The sequence below is a fragment of the Anabrus simplex genome, chromosome 6 (assembly GCF_040414725.1).
Source record: "Anabrus simplex isolate iqAnaSimp1 chromosome 6, ASM4041472v1, whole genome shotgun sequence".
NCBI classification, from domain to species: Eukaryota; Metazoa; Arthropoda; class Insecta; order Orthoptera; family Tettigoniidae; genus Anabrus; species Anabrus simplex.
This window is the reverse complement of record NC_090270.1, coordinates 321,562,415-321,584,921: the sequence shown is the minus strand read 5'-3', so window position 1 is coordinate 321,584,921 and position 22,507 is coordinate 321,562,415. Positions and strand designations below refer to the sequence as shown.

General features: G+C 39.2%; 1 protein-coding gene across 1 annotated transcript in view; it reads right to left on the bottom strand.

The window, feature by feature from the left end:
* The window catches only part of Ca-alpha1T (Ca[2+]-channel protein alpha[[1]] subunit T), a 614,336-nt gene that overhangs the window by 562,819 nt on the left and 29,010 nt on the right, over positions 1 to 22,507 (bottom strand). The window contains exon 2 of the mRNA XM_068228299.1: positions 8,574 to 8,707. Within this exon, the coding sequence (XP_068084400.1) occupies positions 8,574 to 8,707 (134 nt within the window). The remainder of the gene's footprint in view (positions 1 to 8,573; positions 8,708 to 22,507) is intronic.

Here is a 22,507-nt window from a genome sequence, read left to right as displayed (position 1 = left end):
GTCCTAAATTGTGACGCGATAAATGAAAAAGGACGATTCCTCGGATATTTTTATTATTTTTATTTTGCCAGTTTACTATCCATGTTTGGTTTCTACCCCGGACTCAGCGAGGATCCCACCTCTAACGCTTCAAGGGCAGTGCCTTGGAAGAGGAAAGGAAGCGGCCGTGGCCTTAAGTAAGGTACCATTCCGACATTTGCCTTGAGAAGTAGTAGGAAACCACGGAAAACCACTTCGAGGATGGCTGAGGTGGGAATCAAAACCCATCTACTCAGTGAACCTCCCAAGGCTGAGCGAACCCCATTCCAGTGCTCGTACTACTTTTAAAATTTTGTGGCAGAGCCGAGAAACAAACCCGGGTCTCCGGAGGGTGGCAGCTAATCACACTTACTACTACACCACAGAAGCGGACCGGAAGAAAATAAAATATGATACCAAACTGATAGGATTTGTGTTTTTTTTTTAAGAATATCACAAAATGTTAATTTCAAAAAGGTTTGACATACGATCCCTTTTCATTTTTCGCATCGCATATGCATTATTTACTTCGTATGGATTTATTTAACATTCATATATCGCTATATTTCAACTTCCATTTAACTGTGCAAATTACTAAAGTAATATTTCGAATATTACCCGCAACAATGTCTCAAAGCTTGACAAAAAACCAAACCAAACCCCATGGCACTACAGCCCTTGAAGGGCCTTGGCCTACCAAGCGACCGCTGCTCAGCCCGAAGGCCTGCAGATTACGAGGTGTCGTGTGGTCAGCACGACGAATCCTCTCGGCCGTTATTCTTGGCTTTCTAGTCCGGGGCCGCTATCTCACCGTCAGATAGCTCCTCAATTCTAATCACGTAGGCTGAGTGGACCTCGAACCAGCCCTCAGGTCCAGGTAAAAATCCCTGACCTGGCCGGGAATCGAACCCGTGGCCTCCGGGTGAGAGGCAGGCACGCTACCCCTACACCACGGGGCCGGCCTCAAAGCTTGATGTTAAAGTTAATTTGGACTCGCAGGAAACTATTAACTTCGGGGAATTGCTTAAGGAAAGAAATTACCACTGGATGAAAAAGAAATGTTTACGTATGGTGATTTGCTTCCCAGTTTACGTGGCTGGAAGTGCTTCATTAATTCAGCACTATTTTCGGTTTTACACTTACATACCTGAATGTGAAACTACGTGTTATTGCGGGGGAGTATAATGTTGTGCCAGTTGCAGGGGACAGCTCAAACACCCATTTCTCGAGTGAAGGGAATTTACCGTTCTTAATATAACATCTCTTCTCCTGGATGAAAATCGAAACGGTGGCCTCGAGGAACGAAAACCAAGACACTAATCAGTCAGTCATGGATCTGGTTTCTTAATTTATTTCTAGTTTGTCGTCGATGGCTTCATTTCCTTTTAAATTTTGCTTACATTTTTTATCATTTTATTTTTGACCACTAAGTGGTAAGCCAACATATATTCCAACTTTATTGGTGACTATGTCCTATCCTTTGGAAGCCGGCTGAATGGCTCAACCGTTGAGGGGCTGGCTTTCGGACCCCAACATGGCAGGCTCAATTATGGCTCAGTCCAGAGTTATTTGAAGGTGCTCAAATACTCAGTTTCGTGTTGGTAGATTTATGGGCAACTGACTGACAAAATTCCGACACCTCGGCGTCTCCGAAAACCGTAAAAAGGTAGTTAGTGGGACGTATTATCATTATTATTATTGTTATTATTATTATTATTACTATTTTTATTTGGAGGTATGAAAGTATTATTGGCTTTTTTTATTGTGTTAACTTCTTCATCATATAGCGAGACTCAGAAATGGACATTTTCTAGGACTTCCATTTTTCTGTTTATAATACGAATAGTCAATAAAGCATGGAAGGCTTTTCTCTTAGCAAGAGTCTTAAAAGTTTTGTTCTTTTACTGATATCATCTCACTGGAAATTGCAGAAATCTGTAATTATTATTTTATGAAATATTTCCTTTCATGCAGAGGCTATCTTGCGACAAAGTATACTTTTACATTACTTTTCTGAAGAGAAATAGAAACTGTATACTTGAAAAATTCAGATGGTAATCTAACTGTAACAATGATTTCTTAGAATTATTATTGAACCCCTTGAGGCTACAGTGGCAACTTTTCCTAACGTTGTAACTGGCTGAGACATCAGTTTCAAAATATTGGCGGCAAAAACTACTAAGCAAATTTAAATTCCGTGCCCTGAAGGGATAGGATGGGCCTTTTAGAAGATGACGAGGAGATTTGGATCAGTGAAGGTCATGTAGGTGAAGGTGAGGCAGTTTCAGACCGTTATCAAAATAAGGAACTGTCCCGGGATTCGCCTTAGTCAGAAGAATGAACAACTGCGAGAAACCATTCTCAGGACAGTCGACGGTAGAAATCAGTCCCTCTTGGTCTCCCGAATACAGCAGCGAAGATCAACAGTAGACCCGTGATCACAGGTCCTCCAGCTCGGTTGATCAGTTGAAGTAGGTTGAAGTCCAACTCTGCATCCATCTCTACCTCTTACTCTGTCTGCACATAGAAATCCTTCATTTCTCTCTTATTACAGTGGATCTATAGAAAACAGCTGAAGAGTAACAAGCACATTCTAACTACTTAGAAGAGGCTGATATACGATCTGGAACGGTGAAATCCACCATAATTATTCACAAACTTCCATGAACAAAAACACTGTAAATCTGTTCTCCTGCCAGTTTTACTGATGTCAACTCCATCAAAACAACCTCTCCATTACGTGACATCTAGCAATGAGATTATCAACTCGATGAGCCCAGTTTTTATGATAAAAACTGCAGTTCCTTTCCTGGCCTCTTGCATCTGGTGGTGGTAGTGATGGTAAGACGAAGTACAGTACAAGTAGGTAATCAACCTCTCCAAATCCTCTCTAAATTTATACTGATAAATAGCAGTTGGGAGTCTTAGGGAACAAGTAAATATTCCTTTATCCATTAATAAAAATCAAAAGAACAGAGCTGCACGACTACCGTAAAATATTTTCATTATCGCAGTATGAAAAATGATTATCCAAAAGCTTGTCACTCACTATTAGCTTACCGAGCTCGATAGCTTAAGTGCGGCCAGTATCCAGTATTCGGGAGATAGTAGGTTCGAACTCCACTGTCGGCAGCCCTGAAAATGGTTTTCTGTGGTTTCCCCATTTGCACGCCAGGAAATGCTGGGGCTGTACCTTAATTAAGGCCACGGCCGCTTCCTTCCAACTCCTAGCCCTTCCCTGTCCCATAGTCGCCATAAGACCTATCTGTGTCGGTGCGACGTAAAGCAACTAGCTAGCACTATTCGCTTTCTTTACTGATGATAATTTTAAATAGATTACTTCTCTCCTGCAAGTTTTATTTATTCAACGTGATCCTTGCTCAGAAATATAAAATTGCAAATCAAAGCTGACCTGATATTGTATCGGAATTTTATGTTTTGGTCTATATCTCATGAAAGGTTATTTGCCTGATTTTGAGTATGATATGGCAACGTTCTCCTACTGCTGACAGTGAAATATGTACCGCGAGTCTTGTGAGAAGCAGCTGTTAAGATACTTCATTTCATGCTCGAGGTGCCACTTTCCAATTGATTTAACTCCATTAAACATGACGCCCGCGCTTCATTACGGTCTGTTTGCGCGGCCGCCCTGCAATAAGGAGAACAATTACCACTGTGGGATTAGGCCGCAGCTCCTTGACGTGGCTCAAAGTTCTATCCGCTATCACCTCAAGCCCTATGACGGCTAGGAGGCTATTAATGTCAAGTAGGGTAAGTATCCAGTTGAAATGGACCATTGAATACAATGATAAATTATTACGAGATAACTTTAGTTGGCATGTGTCCAAGAGCAAAATAGTTTAAGAAAATGTTCTTCTCACTTGGGTCATCAGTCCACACACTTTGCGTTGACATCGTTTTTTATGCCACCCTGTCCAGTGTAAATTCCTCCATCTGTTCATAACTTCTCCATCCGTTCTTGTCGCAGACCAAATGTTTGGTAGTCTGGTATCTTCCCCTTCTCACTTCGTTCAGCATTGTTATTCTTCACCTCCCTAGTTTCTTTTTCCCCTCCCACTGTACCTTCAAAAACTGTTATTAGAAGTCCTTTCCCATCCAGTTCGCTTACCTCCTTTCAATAAGGTTTAGGAGTATTCTTTACCCTTGATCATTTCCAGAGCTGGACTGCTCTTCGCTTTATATAACCATTTCATTTTCTCCATTTTCCTCCAAACCCACAAGCCGAATGCTTCAATTCTGTCTCTTTCTCTCTTTTTCAACGGCCAGGTTTCACAGCCGTACAGAAGAACACTTTAGCCAATCGAGTTCTTAACTTCATCCTCATTTCTCTGTATAACAAGCGTTCCGTTTTCTTGAAAGCTTGCATTGCCATTGTCATAATACCTTGAGGAGCCCTTTTTTAACCAATACAAGATAATACATAACCTACTCTAATTCTCTGAGTTATATTTCCTGCAAATATAGCCACCCATTCATTCACCGTTTTCTTTCTAGTCAAAATGCTCTCATTTTCTGTCAGTTGTCTTACACTTGGATAGTTGTTACAGATACAGTCCATTTGACCTCATGAATCGAAAACATCTCTTATATATTGCTGGAAACCTGAATGTTGAGCCTCAGTGGAATAACCTTTCCTAAAGTGAGCTGCCTTCTATCTAAACAGTTGGTAATTTAAAAAACGTGTCCAATATAACCGGAAAGCAAATTCTCCCAGAGCTTACATGCAACACAACTCAAGCAAACTGACTTGTAGTTCAGGTTGAGTGGCGGTCACTGTAGCACCAGGGGCGATTATACCTTTTGAATTTATTTTTGTGATGGTATCTTTGAATCTTCCGGAACGTTTGCATAGATTTCGTTTTCAATAATAATTCCTGCTTTTATCTCCTAAATATGGCAGAGCTGTGTATGTATGCAATAAACCAAAGATGAAATTCTATCGTTTTCTTTCCGAATCCTTGAGTGAATTGTCAGTGTTCAGTCCTTCGGCTCAGAGAGTCCCGGGTTCGATTCACAGCCAGGTTCGTGATTTTTGTAACTTCCGGTCAATTTCTCAGACTCGGGTAAAGGGTGTCTGATTTTGTCTCAACACATTCCTCTTTTTGTTTGTAAAACACGCCACTATACTGACCACTACAGAAACATGCAATAGCGAGTATATCCCTTCACATATGTTTGGTATCAGGACGAGCATCCGGCCGTAAAACAGGGCCAAATCCACCACAGTTCGCACCCACGATCCCGCAGTTACAGTGGCGATTATTCCATACAGGATGCAAGGATCACCCTATACTCCACAATTTATCTGTATAAACTGTTATTAACAGTTGCAGTAATTGAAACCTAAATGGCAAATCACAATTAACAACGGTATTAAAAGGCACTATGGGAAAGAGTTCTTATTCAGAGCAGGTTGGTATTGGGTGTGAGGACATCTTGAACTGTCCTTTAATCCATATGGCTGTAGGCGATATCAGCACAGCGGGAGGAAGGCGGTGTTTAGAAGAGAACTATGCTCAAGACATCGGGCAGAGAGGTAGTGGTCGTTCGCCCGACAGCGCGTTTCTTTTAGACCCGCAGTGTGTACTGAATCAGTGCGTCGTAAAATATCTTGTAATGCGAGTACATCAAAATGTGAAAATCGAGTAAGTGAACCTTGTAACTATGTAATCGAACGACTAATGGAAGAATCGTATCTTAGTTAAGGTCACGTCCACTTCTTTCACACGCATAGGCCTTTCTTATCCCATCGTTGTCATAAGAACTATCTGTGTCGGTTGTAAAAGTACTTGGAAAAATGAAGGTGTGATTGGTTTAAATAATTTATGAAATATTCTCCGTAAACGTCATCAACAAACGAAGGAAGACATTATCATTGCTTACCCTACCTACTAATCTAACTACACATCTAAAAAGCTAGTGGTCGCCACTGCTGAAGAAGAAGATAATGTATTTTTGAACAATAGTATCGCTTGAGGAAGTGCTTAAGAAATCACACTCGCTTCTTTGACAGCAAATTGTGCTCGCTTATACAGTGGTAAGGAGGTGAGGCGAGAGTGAAGAAAGATAATCGTCCACCGCAAGGTCCAGGACCTCCTCGAATTTCTTTGAATCTGATCGAAGGACGGTCATACGCGTCGCTTTCTTAAGCTATACTCACACTGACAAGCTTTACATACTCTCCGCATGAAACGTGAAGCGCTGCCGTTGACTCACAGGAAAGCAGGCGCGAGCTACTCTTCCATGTGTGTGAAGACGCAGTAATAAATGGCAGTTCTATGCTGTGTAATAGAATATTTGTAACAAGAAGTAGACTATATAGAACAGTAGAGTACTTACTTCGTTAATGATAATGATGAGGAACGTATCCAACTTGGAGGTGAGGAAGGCGCAATATTGTTGTTCTGGGTTCCACACAGTCTAATTCGCATGCTAATGCTAATGGAAAACCTTGTCTACAGGAGAACGATGGAAAATTTCCCCTCGTGTTGTGCAAAGGAATTGAACAGTGCTCTGATGGGGTTACGGCCGTAAGCTTTGACGTAAAATACGTACTACGTGGTTGTCTAAATTAAGTATCTAATCAAGTGCTGACCCGAAAGTTAGGTGTCTAATAAATGTGTACAATTGGCAGAACACCACAATTGGAGTGAGTGATAGTAAAAAAGGGTGCAATTTTATTTAATAACTGGCCTTATGTCGCAGCGACACGTTGGGATAGGAACAGGCTGGGAGTTGGAAGGAAGCGGCCTTGGCCTTATTAAAGTACAACCCCAGCCTTTGCCTGGTGTGAAAAGGAGAAACCACGGAAAAACATATTGAAAGCTGCAGACACTGGGGTTTGAACCCACTATCTCTCGATTACAAGCTCACAGCTACGTGGCCCAAACCGCGCAGCCACCTGCTCAGTCTTCCTGTACCGAAAGAAATCGCTTTGTTTTGGATGTTGTGACAGTTTGTGATGAGGGTAGTGAATTATTCTTCATTCGCTGCTTATAGTGCCAGTCAACTAATACGATAAGGAAGTACTAAAATGTCTGAAATAGATATTCCTCTTCAGAAAGAGACCCTTTTCACACTACACGAAGGTAAATTTTCCATCACTCTTCTCTCCACAAAGTGTTCCATTGGAAGCTAATATTTTGTATGCAGAGTAGATTATACTGATAGGTTTCTCGTCTCACCTACACTAGGATAGGTCGTTCTCAAACCATTATATTTGTCCGACTCGTTGGATGAATAGACAGCGTACTGGCCTTCGGCTCAGATGGTCCCAGGTTCGATTCCCAGCCGGGTCGGGGATTTTAACCTGCATTGGTTAATTCCAATAGCCCGGGGTCTGGGTGTTTGTGCTGTCCCCAACATCCCTGCAACTCACACACTACACATAACACTATCCTCCACCACAATAACACGGAGTTACCTACACATGGCAAATGCCACCTACCCTAATCGGACGGTCTGCCTTACAAGGGCTGCACTCGGCTAGAAATAGACACACGAAAATTAAATTACTATTATACTTGAACGTAATAACCTGAGAGATAATTTCTCTCTTCTTGGACATATGTGTAATTTAAAAAAGTCTTAAGGAATCTATAAGTCTCCTACGTAGGGACGTTTAACTGATGATGATGATGAATAATTTTATTTTAAAGTTATTGACCACTATGTTTCACTGTATTCACTCGTGTAGTGTAGGATGAGTTAATCCGCTCCTTGGATAAATGGTCAGCATACTGATGGTCAGTTTAGAGGTCTCCGGGTTTGATTCCCGACCGAGCCCTGTTTTTAAGTGCTTGTGGTTAATTATTCTGGTTCGGGGACTGTATATTTACGTCCGTCTTAACATACTTGGCTTCATATACATTCGCCACCACAGAAAGACGCAATAGCAAATAAATCCCTCCATGTTAAGTTGGTGGCAGAAAGATTATCCGGCTCTAAAACTCGGCGAAATCCATATAGTATGTTGAACCGTATAAAGAGGAAAAGCCATTTAGTAATAATAAGAAGTAAAGAATTGTAGGATACGTAAGTTACTGGGACGTTGATGTCATAGCAAAGACAATTTTGGCCCTGATTTACCAATCGTATGGTGGTCAAAAATTCCATACCTGTGCAGAGTTCCTTTCTAATAACCAGCTTTCAAATGCTTATAATACGTGTTCTTGATTATTCTGGCTAGCCTTCTTCTTTCTACATATTTTAATGTGGCCTAGACCCTAGCGGATCACCAAAAGCGATTGTCTGTTCTGTATCACACGACGACTTTGAAGTCAGGTCCCTGAATAATAATATTAATAATAATAATCATCATCAAAGATGCTTGTAATGTTATGTATAGCCTTATGTAGCTTAATATTTTCAAGGTACTGGTCTTTAGCTGCGTGAACATCACGGACACATTGACCTCTGTAAGGTATAAATTGCACAATAACAAAAATAATTCAGACGTTCATTATTGTATTTCCTACCTCTACAACCGCTGTTTCTTATACCAGTTTATTTATTGCAAATGTATAAACACTTACCCTGCTTTGACGATGAAGAAGTCGAGGCGGTTCCAAGGGTCTGCGAGGTAGGTTCCTTTGCCGTACACACCCATTGCAATCATTTTCACTGACATTTCCAGGGCAAAGAAGGCGAAGATGAAGTCATCAAATATCTGGAAGAGAAATGAGTCAATGATATGTTTCATTTTGTATATAATCGGACCACTATCTTCAAGTAATACGTCATCAGGGCAGAATAAAGTAAAATCTATTAAGTCATTAGGAGAGAATTAAATAAAATCAGTACAATAAAAGTGAATATTTCATGGCCCGACAATATGGTTCGATTTTTCAATTACCAGAGAAATGGGAGCAATATTAAAATAACATTTATAATCTCATGTAGAAACACGATCAATGAGAGAAATGGTGAGGGAGAATGAGAGGGGGAAGAGGGACAGAGCTTATATATGTATATATAGAAATCTTAGGACAGTAAGTTCTAAGTCGTAGAGTATTATATTCGTGGACTGGCAGCCCATTGTCGTTGTGGTACACTTCATCGGAGAGTTTGCACCGCAGGATGAGCCGTGACAGTTCTTCGCTAGACCCAACAAGAGGCAGTTGCGTGCATACAGTATAAACAGAACTACGGGCTCTGTTGTGAAGGGTAATTAAATGTAAGCAGTTTGAGCAATGGACAAATTTCAAGTTCTATCAAAAGTTAGGCAAACCCGCTAGCGAAACGTTTGAGATCTTGAAGTCGAAATTACAGGGATAACCACGACGGGAAAAAGCCGCGTAAAGGCAGGTCAAAGACTATAAATGTTTCTTGAATAGTCAGCGCCAGTCCACGAACATATTGACTAGTACGTACATAGGTGTACACTGTGTTACCTACACTGTAGGCACAGTCCAAGAAGTTACTGACTGTAGTTCAAGAGTGTACGCCGTATTGCCTACACACTAGGCACCAGTCCATTAACTTATTGATAGTAGTAGTATAAGAAGTTTCAAGCCTCCGTGGCTCAGGCGGTAGCGCGTCGCACTCTCACCGCTGGGTTCCGTGGTTCAAATCCCGGTCACTCCATGTGAGATTTGTACAAAGCGGAGGCGAGACTGATTTTTCGCCGGTTACTCCAGTTTTCCCCGTCATCTTTCATTCCAGCAATACTCTCCAATATTACTTCATTTCATCTGTCATTCATTAATCATTGCCCCAGAGGAGTGCGACAGGCCTGGGTAGCCGGCACAATTCATATCCTCGCCGCAAGATGGGGGCTTCATGCATACCGTTCCTAACCCGGTAAATGACTGGAAAGCAGGTTGCAGGTTTTCATTTTCAGTATAAGAAGTTTATCACTCTATTTGGAAAAAAATGTAAATTGGATTCTACGGTACAATGCTTAGTTCGTTAATGTTAAAGTTCTCAATACTTGCTTCTGTCATTGTGTTCCTTCCTATTTGACACCAGGGACATATTAGCGATCATCTTTCGTATATGCGATTGCGATATTTGTATACATATTATATATCAGGAAGAATGGTTTTGAGCTAATATTAGTACAGTAGTTTAAATTATGTTTGTTTGGAGTATTCTTGATAAAACTTCCACAGAAATAAATTCTGAATCCTTTTCGTAATCTAGGGTACCTTTTAATTTTCAATCTGTGGTCTGGTAATTTATCTGATGGTTCTAGTGATGGGATAAGCGATGAATGTTTTAAATTGTTTTGTAAGATTTCATCTCATAATGTGATGCCTATAGAATAAGTTCTCGATTTGTGCGATGTATTCCGTACGACCAGCCTGGAACTTAGTTTCCACAAGTGCAAAACAAAACCAAAACAAATACAAAACAAAAACAAAACAAGAGTCATCTCTGTCACTGGGAATGGAGACCCTTGGAGAAGTGGAAAATAAAGGCTTACACTTACCATAACCTCAGTACTAAGTAGGGTAGAATACTTAGCTCTACTGCCAGTGGCCTTAGGCTATAAGGATTAATCTGGTACACATTTGCCGTGTAGTCTGAGCTATATGCATCTCCAAAAGTGGATAGGTTATTTCGTTTCAAAATTTTTCGACTACCTGGCGTAGAATCGAACCCAAGTTCTTCCTATCAGGTAATCTATCTACGCCCTTACCACTTCTGCAAGACAATCACTTTCAAACGACATTTCACAAATCAGTTATATGGATCATGCAGCTATGGAAATTAATACAAAGTTCATTGTTCAGTTTCTCATAATCCTAGTTTTCCTTAGTCATGGTGTGTGGGCTGAAAATATATCTTTATTTAATGAGTCCTCCCCGTGAATTCGGATATTCCTGCAGCCACGTTCATTTTCAGGTGGTCGTGTCAAACCAGGATTCGAACCTCGGCCATGTCGGTAAAGAGCTAGCTGCTAACTCACCGAGCTTAATTCAGCACATCTCTTCTTTCTGCTTCTTTTCCCAATTAATTGAAGTAGATACAGTGTGTAGACTTGATCCAGTTTTACAGCTGGATAGCTTTTCTGACTCTAACACTATGTGGAGGTATGTAATACGTCCTTAATAATAATAATAATAATAATAATAATAATAATAATAATAATAATAATAATAATAATAATAATAATAATAATAATAATAATAATATATCACCACCACTGGTGTCGGGTCAAGTACGCGGTTTATAGCTTTACAGGTACAATACATACATACATGATTTTGGAAAAAAGAATTACAATGTCCAGATTGCTCACGAACGTAGGCTTAACCCCAAACTACTCTACACGTGACCCCCGGGTGGTGGTAAGAGAGTAACAGCGAACTGGCGACCAGATATGTTTCTCTCCTCCTCAAGATACAATATTAATGAGTTTGAGGTGCGATGAGATTTATGGCTTTTTTATCCGGAGCAAATGCAGATGAAATAAATGAGGGTGGACGAAATTAGGTACGGAGGTGGAAGGAATCGACTGTGGCCTATGAATAGCAACTCTCTTGACGGAAGTGAAAATGGGAAACTACAGTAAACAGTTCTCAGGACAGCCAACGATGAGGCTCGAAACGACTCATATTCCAAATGCAGAGCTTGGCTGAATACTCGTAGTACGCTAACACGCGCCATATAATTATATATATATATATATTGTACCCGCTCAAAGCCTGAGTTCCAACCAGCATTTATCTCAGGGAGTGTTACGGTCCGAATCCATCGCAACTAATACTCAATAAAAAAAATATTTTGAGATATAAGATCTCAAACTAAATGTAAGGGCGCCATCCAATCAGTACTACAGGGTTGAACGGGACACTCTAATCTTTAACTTTAAGGCTCATCATAAAACACACAAATTATATATATTCAGATCAAAGGGAAATCATGAAGGCTCCGTCCTAGGAATGGGGACGGATATTTAAACGGTCACCAAGGGTTTACTATTCTGCAAGAACAAGAACCTGGAACTGTTTCCTTGCAAATGCTAAAGGAGCATTTATTTAAGTAAACAAATGAAATTTTACACACAATCAAAATCTGTTGACCCTTGATTTGCCGGTAATTTGGCAAATTATTCCTGAAATTGATTACATAATATTTGTCACTTTTGACCACCCTTCCATTTTGGTGGTAGAACCGTTGATATCTGAAGGTATCAGATTTACCTTCGTTAACACCATGACCATATTTGATCATGACCAAATACCTGCTGGCTAAGTAGGCGCGATCACATGGACCATGTTATCGCCTCCACTTTAATTGAGATGAGACCAACCCGGGAAACTACAAACTCTCCCCGGGTTCCTAACCAAGATATGCTAATCGTTAGTTGAAGGAATACGACAAAGGGACTCTAACCTAATGGTCCAGATGTAGGGATTTGCCTTCATTTTACACATATTAACTTAACTTATTATTTACAACCAATTGACATCATTACGTTAATTCGCCAGCTGACTTCCCTAGTATCATCCCTCATCATCATCCGAAATAATAAGAAAAATAAAAAAAATATTTTATTAAATATTATTATTATTATTATTATTATTATTATTATTATTATTATTATTATTATTATTATTATTATTATTATTATTATTATTATTATTATTATTATCATTATGTTTTGTGAAGATCATGATTATCGTAACCCATAATCATCCTCGGACTAATATTTCAACTTTTCGCGATTTTATTTATTTTCATCTGAAATAAATAAAAGTACCTTCGTTGATTATTCTTCTTCTCCTTCTTCAAATATTCTCATTTTTATTATTATTAGTTAAAAATCTCAAAATTTTCATTTCAACTCCCAACATCATTATTATGTCCAAAATTAAAAAAAAGTAAATTCTTCTTCTTCTTCTTCTTCAAAAAGTAGTTTTTCTTTATATTTATTATTATTATTCATTTAAAAAAATTTAATTTCGCCTGTTATACGGTAGTCCACTCTCAATATGTTTAACGCATAACCCCTTTTACAATTCCTATTTATTTTGGCACTAATCAATCCAGATATGATTTACTTGGAATATTATTATTATTATTATTATTATTATTATTATTATTATTATTAATAATAATATTTCGAGAATCTTTATTTTTATTCCCCATCTTTATAATTTAGTCACATACGTTCTCTCCCAAACAGAAATCACCAAGATCCGAATTCACATCGGTCGGGACATAATAGTTTTCGAACCCGCAACCTTATTTTCGTACTGCCGTTAATTCATGGAGACCATATGCTCCTAAGACAATTCTCAAATCCCATAACACCTCGCAGTTGGGCAAATACCTCCAATCTCTGCAAGTGTTAAATTATTCCTTCCTTTTCCATTTTGAAGTCCATTTATCCATTGGAACTCTTCAAAACATTTTCACAAATTAACCCTCGGTGTGTGGACTCTATTCTGCCACTCAATACACCGGTATATAAATACCACCTCTATGTGGGCCTTATGATCCATCTATTTCTTCATCAACATCAGTACAATTCACTTTCATTTCGGGCCGGATTTCTGTCCCACAAAACTCCAAAACTCAACTTTTGGCTCAAATCCCTCTGGACCTCAAACATAGCGTGACCATATTATAAAAGTGCCTATCTCGTTTCTACCAAATTTATTTATGATTATTATGGAGTCCAAAAACGTTAAATCAACAATTAGTGTTAAAACCGGATTCACTGCACAAATTAGAATTATTCACGGCACATGTGATCTCCACATTTAAATTACTTTAATTTGCAATCATTTTATCCAACTAGGCCCGTGCCTTTATTCTCAAAGATTATTATTAAACACGCCTTTACACATTACCAAATTTTAATGTACTACGACACTTGTACAGATTATTATTATTTTGTCCACTGGCGAACTTCGCGATATTTACAAACAAATCAATGGACTTCATTCCGTCCCACAACAATTTAAATCACTTGGCAATCCTACCTCTGGATTATCTTAACAACATGCCTTAATATCTATAAAAATTCCGATAACGGAAAAACACTTTGGAAGCACTCCGAAATGAATATTTACATTATCTTTACGTGAAACGTGCTCCATATTATATCAAACAACTCAAGCACTTGAATGAACAACTCAACCCTACTATGCTCTATTTAATAATCAAAATTATGATGAGTGCTTGATCTAATCTACATATTAATTTGTCCCTTTGTCTATCTATCTTTGAATTTATACGAGCCGTAGACGGCTCGTTTCACAATCAAGTTACCATGATAAATGAATATGATTTCCTCCCCCTAACGATAGCAATCTATAAATACATTAAAAGGTACTCAACTCTGCCATTGTAGTCTGCTAAAACCGGACGAGAAGCCATAGCCCCTCCGGTTTTTAGCAATGCATTCCACTGGTATTCATGCCAGCTTGAAGAATTAATCCTTGACCCTTTTCAACTTTACACATTTTGAATAAAAACAAATAAATTAGCTGTTGCACTTTGGAATAATTTCCACCCTAAATTCTATTCATAAATTTTACACTCTCGGCCTTGTATCTAGCCCACTTAATGTAGATTTACATTCTTCATTCCTTTCCCGGACACTAGGAACATGGGATACCTCGGGTTTCCCTTTTCAACGGCCCGTACGCGCACTTGAATTTCCCGTCTCACGCTCGTGTAGCTGACCAGGTATCAATTTAGAATCGACTGTTTACTAGGTAACATAAACACTCGTGACCGTTCTCATGTAACGCACTTCCGAATCTGTTGGTAGAATCTCACACTCCGTAAGTTATGCTTTACTGAGTCCTGTCTATTTGAAACACTTCATACTAGTAGACTGCTCAAGACCGTAATATGAGCTACATCACGTCATGAATCACTGTACTATGTAACAATATAATACTTCGAACTCTACTTTGAGTAAGTACACACTCGCACCCCTGGCGTAGTCACGGCTCGAACGCTATATCAGAAGTACTTGCACACCACTGGCGTGGTGACCGCCCGAACACTTTATCAGAAGTACTCTCTAGTCCTAGTATACGACCTCATATTTATACTTGTATCCCCTCTCTTCCGAGTTCAACGGAGGTCATCTTGGAACGCACAGTCCCGATATCTTCATACGACAGTTTGCGGTTTGGCCCGTGGCTTAAATATATGATCCAATGATGTAATTATGTTCTCAAATACTCTATACCAATTCTCAACTATTATCGTTCGCTGGTAATGGATATATTCGCGAATTTAGCTGCCGTATCCCGGCTCGGGATTTCGCGCTCTATTGTGGCGTCCTTTGCCTTCAGCCAATCAACGAATAGCGTCCATGAATTCTCAGAATTTCACCATGCAATCTCCCGTAATTATTAACTTTTTCTAAGTTTTATGGTATAGTAAGGCTCCTAAATTCCACTTTATTCTGAATCGATACTCCACTTCCTTCTATCAGTTCAATCCACGGAGTTAGCCTCGCTAGTGCTTCTTACAATACGAAGTTGTCGCCTTGCTTTTTGTCAAGTGAATTTTTCCATTGGTCCACCTTAACCACGTGACCGGGAAGGCTCATATTTTTTTCTTCCAGTGCCAACCCCGTGTTCAAATTCCGCTAGTTACATGGAGATACCTCGCCATCATTTCTCAGAAATTTGCACCCGGCTCCCTGCGCTGTTGCTACTACCAAGACTGCCCGGGGCTATGAAAACTTTGGCAACAAGTTACCCTCTCTCTTTCCTTCGTTGTCCCAAGTTCTGAGAAACCTAATTCTGTCCCTCATTGTGTTTGTTAATCTCACTGGAGACAACATTCTGTGGTATGGTGAAACCTGCCATCTAGGCCTGGCCTGTTCTTACTGTATGTACAGTAAGATACTATTTATTCTGAACATGAAATATATATTCCTCAATAATTCATCATAATTACAATTGCATGACGCTTATCACACCCCCCACCAGGGTGCAATATATATATATATTCGTTATCGGCCATTAGAGACCACGTTAGGTAAGAGTCACATGTTTCTGGAAGCCTTCTTAACAGCCCAAAACTTTATCATCCTTTCTCTGGCAGCCTGTCTTCTTTCTTCCGTCCACCCACGGTTAAATTTTGATTCGTCATGGAATCTCTGGAACTTGTCGATCGCTGACCTAAACTTTGTTCGGTTTGAGATGTCTTCTGAATTTAGTCCCACCTGTTTGATATACTTTCTGACCTCCCTGAACCATTTGTCCGACAATTTCGGTCTGCTGTCTAGTATTTTTAAAATTCTTTTCGTCAGTCTCTTCTCATCCATTCTAAATAAATGCCCATAGAATTTAAGTTTCCGTTTTCTCATGGACTCAGTTAGTCTTTCATTATCACGCTAAAGTTCTTCACTTCTTTGTAACAACCTATACTGTCCATCCACAATCTTTGGACCCATTATTTGGCGAAGGATCTTTCTTTCGAATTTCTCAGCTCTTCTCAGTCCCGCTTTCCGTCATTTGGAGGCATTCACTGGAGTACAGATATTCCATTTTAATCACGGTATTGTAGTGCCTTAGTTTAGCTAGTCTGGAGATTTTTTCTTCTTGTATATAGGGTATGTCCTACGAAAAGCCGCAGCCATTTTCTCCCGTCTGGTGTTGTTTGCTTCTCTCTCATTAGTTTTCAATTGCACTATTTCATCCAAGTACTTAAAGCTACCAACTCTTTCTATTTTATCGTGTTCTGTCTTCAGGTACCGAGGGGTATTTTGATATTTGTTATATATTTAGTTTTTTCTAAAGAAATGTGTAGTCCGGCCTTCTCTGCTTGAAGTTTTAATACATTCAGCTGTTTCATTACTGCGTCAGTATTCCTAGATAGCAGTGCAAGGTCGTCAGCGTATGCAAGGCAATTAATCATGACACCACTTTTTGATTCTCCAATGTATATTTGGTTAAGTAATCGTTTTCTGAACAGTTCTTTTCCCATTCCCGTATAACCTTCTCCAACACACAGCTGAAATGAATTGGTGTATAATAATAATAATAATAATAATAATAATAATAATAATAATAATAATAATAATAATAATAATAATAATAATAATATAATAATAATAAGAAGAAGAAGAAGAAGAAGAAGAAGAAGAAGAAGAAGAAGAAGAATAAATCGTCCACTTTTCCCTCACCCGTAAAGTCACGGGTGCGAACTGTGCCGGACATGAGGATTTGGTATTGTTTTGCAGCTTGTTGCCTTTCCTGATGAAAACCATTAATGGAGGGATGTAATCTCTATTGTATGTTTATGTGGTGGTTAGTAGCTTCTAGTCTGAATATGAAGAGGAAAATATTGGGACAAACACAAACACCCAGTCTCCGACCCAGAAGAATTAATCATACGCAATTAAAATCCTCGATCTGGCCGGGAATCGAAATTGTGACCCCCCTGAACCGAAGGCTTCGACGCTGACCATTCAGCCAAAGACTCGGATAATAATAATAATAATAATAATAATAATAATAATAATAATAATAATAATAATAATAATAATAAACTCAAGACGCCTATAGGCTACAATTAAGAATCCTAGCCTGCTAAACAACTGGTACCCAGTCAGATAGGCTGCTGGTATTGGAGAGTACGTGGTCAGAGTGTCGTCTTGCTCAGTCCTATTGCTTGGCTTCTACGACCGCGTCCGCTGTTTTTCGTACCAGATAGCTTCTCAGCTGGTCTCACGAGGTTCGGTGAACTCCATTTCAGGCTTCAGTCCAGAAGTAAAACCCTCAGATTGCTCGGGAACCGAACTGTGGTCTTTGGTAAGAGGAAGGAACTTAACTTCTATACCATGAGCATGGCTAATAATAATAATAATAATAATAATAATAATAATAATAATAATAATAATAATAATAATAATAATAATAATAATAATAATACAGTCAATATCTTACATATTTTCAACTACTGGGGATAAGTTCTTTAAGATGTGATTCGATCTCGCAACACTTAGATAACGACGTCTAATCAAAGCAGTATTATTTTATTAAATGTATGGGGTTGATAACTACGATGTTCCAAAGAGATTAAAGGTATAAGAACTTAAAACTTCCAAGGATAATCAAACTGTAGTCCAAACAACTAATTGAACGCTTTTCTATTCATCGCTACTGCGTCAGACTTCGAACTTTCTCCAAAGCAACAGCACGAGAAACTCGAACATTAAAGTGACAATCAGTGCCATAGACAGCTGCTGCCTCACCAGATATGAGGCTGCAGGGAGATTAAACGTCAATAGTGCTAGACCGAGGAAACTCTCACACAGATGTAATCTATTGAAATGCCAGAATTGCTTGAACATTAAGCGACTTTTAAGTAAATGTCATCAATATTCCAAACTGACAGTTGTTCTTTGTGATTCAATTTCCTTTGGCGGCAGTCTAAGGGAAGAGTATATAGATGCATTTCAAGAAACTGGCCTTCATTTATCACTAAGGAAAGACTGGGAGGATCTTTAACAACCATCATTACGAAGCAGAGCCTTCCTTAATGCTTGAGTTTGATTTCCACTTGACATTTCCCTCAGAATATATAGTATTGGGCATTATGTCCTCCGTATAGCACGGCCGCCCAAGTGCTGCTCAATGTGTAGACTTTCACAGCTGCACGTCTATGTTAGCAGAGCTGCAAACGTCAGCCGCCTACCATAGCAAAATGAGTCGGTGTATACGAGGGCTGTACATAAATTAGGATTTTTTTGCTATTTGCTTTACGTCGCATCGACACAGATATGTCTTATGGCTACGATGGACTAGGGAAGGCCTAGGAAGTGGAAGTAAGCGGCAGTGACCTTAATTAAGGTACAGCTCCGGCATTTGCCTGGTGTGAAAATGGGAAACCACGCAAAACCATCTTCAGGGCTGCCAACAGTGGGGCTGGAACCCACTATCTCCCGATTACTAGATACTGGCCGCACTTAAGCGACTGCAGCTATCGAGCTCGGTAAGTACATTAGTAACTATATTGATAGAATTATAGGTACTTTAGGTATTTAATGAACTAAAAAGTACAATTGCAATTCTTTCCTTCAATGTAGTCATTCGCAAAGTCTGTTAACTTTTGTCAAATATCGGGAAGACGTCGAGGACCGTTGGGAAGGCGTTCTCTGTTGATGACAGCGACGTGACGCTCTATTTCGCGGAGTACGTCTGCCACGTCAGGAAATCGGTGGCCTCTTATGGGTTCGTTGAACTTCGGAAAGAGGTCGAAGTCACAAGGACTCATGTCTGGTGAGTACGGAGGGTGTTCCAAGATCTCCAAATGCCACCTTGCAATAAGGGTTTCATATGCTTTGCGGCATGACAACGTGCGTTATCATGCAACACCGTAGGGCGATCGTCTTGCAATTAACGTGGACGTTTGAACCACATAGCCGGACGCAGATGTCGCTCCAGAAATCGGTTATAGTAGTCACTGTTGACGATTTGCCCCTTAAGCTCAGGATGCGCAAGAATAACAACCTCGTTGCCGTATGCCACAATCTGCATACGCTTCACCCGACTGCGTTCCTGTCGAAATCTCTGTGGATGTGGTAAACGTGGGTAACGCCGTCCATTCGATTGACGCTTGTAGGTTCGTGTCTTGTGCAAACACGCTTTAGAGCAGTAACATGGACACTCTTCACTTCAACGCCACACAGCAACAAAACTCCCAAGAGGCTGCCCATGAAATGCACACTACACATCAACAGCGCCAGCTGACCGCTCCCATATCCTATTTGCGCATGCCCGATCATCTGCGAGTGTTCGGACAATGTTGCCTCTATTTACAACACCCGTAGTTCACATTACCACGTGTGTATATAGAAGATTAATGTTATGAACGTTACCACGGAGACAGCACAGGCAAACCTAGCAGAGACTGCGGCGAAGGTTGGCCTGAAGATGGCGTACAATCAGACCAAGTCCTGTCTGCAGAGATCGACTGGAAGACAGAAGGCCAAGTGTTACAACATCTTCCGCTACCAGGGTGAGAACATAATAGGCAAACTACAGTACAATGCAGAAACTATGATAGGCGGGCAACACAACTTATGGAAAATTGGCATCCGACTTTCTCTTCTCGAAATTTTCTTGTTTTACTGTAACTACCAATTTTTGATTTATTGTTAAATTAGGCTTTCTACGTTTCTTTGCCGAGAAAATTCTGAAAAAACTTACACGCTTCAAGAAACATGCTTAACTGGATGAAAGGAATCAGGCGAGATTGGAAAACATTTGGCATAATGGAAAGAAATCCACAGACGAGATTACAGGGTAAGTGTAGATACGAGAGACTAGAGGAAGAATAAAAATGGACCGACAGATAAGTCGCTCATCAGGAACGCTGCATTATACGCAACAGAGATGCCGACATTGGTCCTGGGAGCTAATGTGCGACTGAAGAAGGAGGAAAGGAAGATCTTGATTGGTATATGTGACACCAACAATCAAGGTGAATTTTAGGTTCACTGATCGGTATTGGAACTATAAGAAAGCGCAGAACCAATTTTGAGCTTGATACGGAAGAGAAGGTCGAGATTCGTATAACATCTTATAAGGATGAATGAAAACATGTTGACTAACAAGATATGAAACGTGACATGCTTAACGAGAAATGACTGGATGAAAGGAAATCAGACAATATCGGAAGACATTTGGCATAATGGAAAACAAAATGCACAGACGAGAGCACAGGATAGATGTAGATAGGAGAGACTGGTGAAATAACACAAATGAACCGACATATTGATCTAGATTCTGATCACGTAAGTAGAAAGAAACAGGAGGAACAATATAATAAAGAGGCATTAGGAAGAACGAACGCACACTGGACGAGTCACTCGTGAACCTAAGAGGTTGTAACGTAATAAATAAATAAATAAATAAATAAATAAATAAATAAATAAATAAATAAATAAATAAATAAATAAATAAATAAATAAATAAATAAATAAATAAATAAATAAATAAATAAATAAATAAATAAATAAATAAATAAATAAATAAAGCCTGACATACATAAAATATGTTAATTCGAGATAAATATAACAGAAGTTGAATAACCTAACCTACTCTTTACTTTATATTTATTCCCGTCTCAATGTGCCTACAGTAAATTTCTGGTTATTTGGGCTAATGAAGGGGAGTCCATGCACGAATCAATCCAAAGAAGATTCATGGAAAAACTTGACTTTCTCACCATATACTGTATCGGAACTTCTACAATTATAATTTGTTTCGTTTGTTTATAACATCACCAATTAAGAATCATTGACAAGTTTACGCTACATTAACAATAGTGTACATCTATACGCATGATTTAAAGTGATTTGATAGAATCTGAGGATGTTCATGTAGAACGAAACATGTCACTCTTTGTTTATTAGCGGGTGTTTTCTTTACAAGTATATTATAGTGTTGTATGTGTTTTAATAATTAGTAAATGGAGAGCTTTAATGTTACGAAATTATCTTTATAAAAAGGAATACTGATTAGGTGTGTGTAATTCTAATGAGCTGCCTTTTCTCGTATTCTCTCAATTATTTGGAATGTGATTATACGGACCGCTCATGCGTTACGGAATTCTAATGAACGGTGGCTGGTTGATGGCCCGCAGAACAAATTTACATTTTGTTTCATTCATTCGCTGGCTTGGTTCTAATTTCATGTTTCATTACTCCTTCTCCTCGACAGGTATCTAATTTGTTCAAATAATGAGATAATACGGAAAGAAATCAGATTCGAATTTCAGCGGATAACAAACAAGCCTTCTGGGGAATCATTCTTCATTGTTGTATATCAAAGGATAGCTCCTTTTAAAGCAACATCCTTTGCATATCGGGTAATGTGATGATATTACTGCGCTTTTCTTCTCTTAATCAACTGTTTCAACTGTTTACTTATGGTTCTTAATCATATTCTCTCATATGCAGCTTTGAACAAAATCTTGCTTTGTTACGTGGACCGTCAACCATCCTCCGTTCATTAGGATTCCACCACGCATCATTTAACGCGCAAGACTTTCATGTGAGTGTACATACACTGAACCTGTTCTTGGGTTTTAATGAGATATTTAAAAATATTTACTGACAATTAAGGTGAGATAGAAGGGAAGTGTGGATATGAATGTATATTACATTTCTGGGCGCGAATCCTACGCAGTAATTCAAAATCCACGATACGGCAATCCCGTTAGGCGAACCGCAAAGTGGAATTAATAAATTACTCCATGACAGTTGCATATTTTCGTGAGGATAATGCATCAGAATAATAATAATACGAACTGAACAAACATATGCGTAATAATCTCATTACAACCAATTTTCCCAGAATTAAGTTTTCGTAACACATTGTTCCTAATTATTTATTTCCTTATGTTCTGTTTTCCTCATAGTTGAAACGAAAATACAGAGCAGATATAATAATATTTCTGCGGAATTTCATTACCGCTTCCAAATACTGTACCTATAGGTAAGCAACATCCTAACTTATATTGCACTCTGATTGAG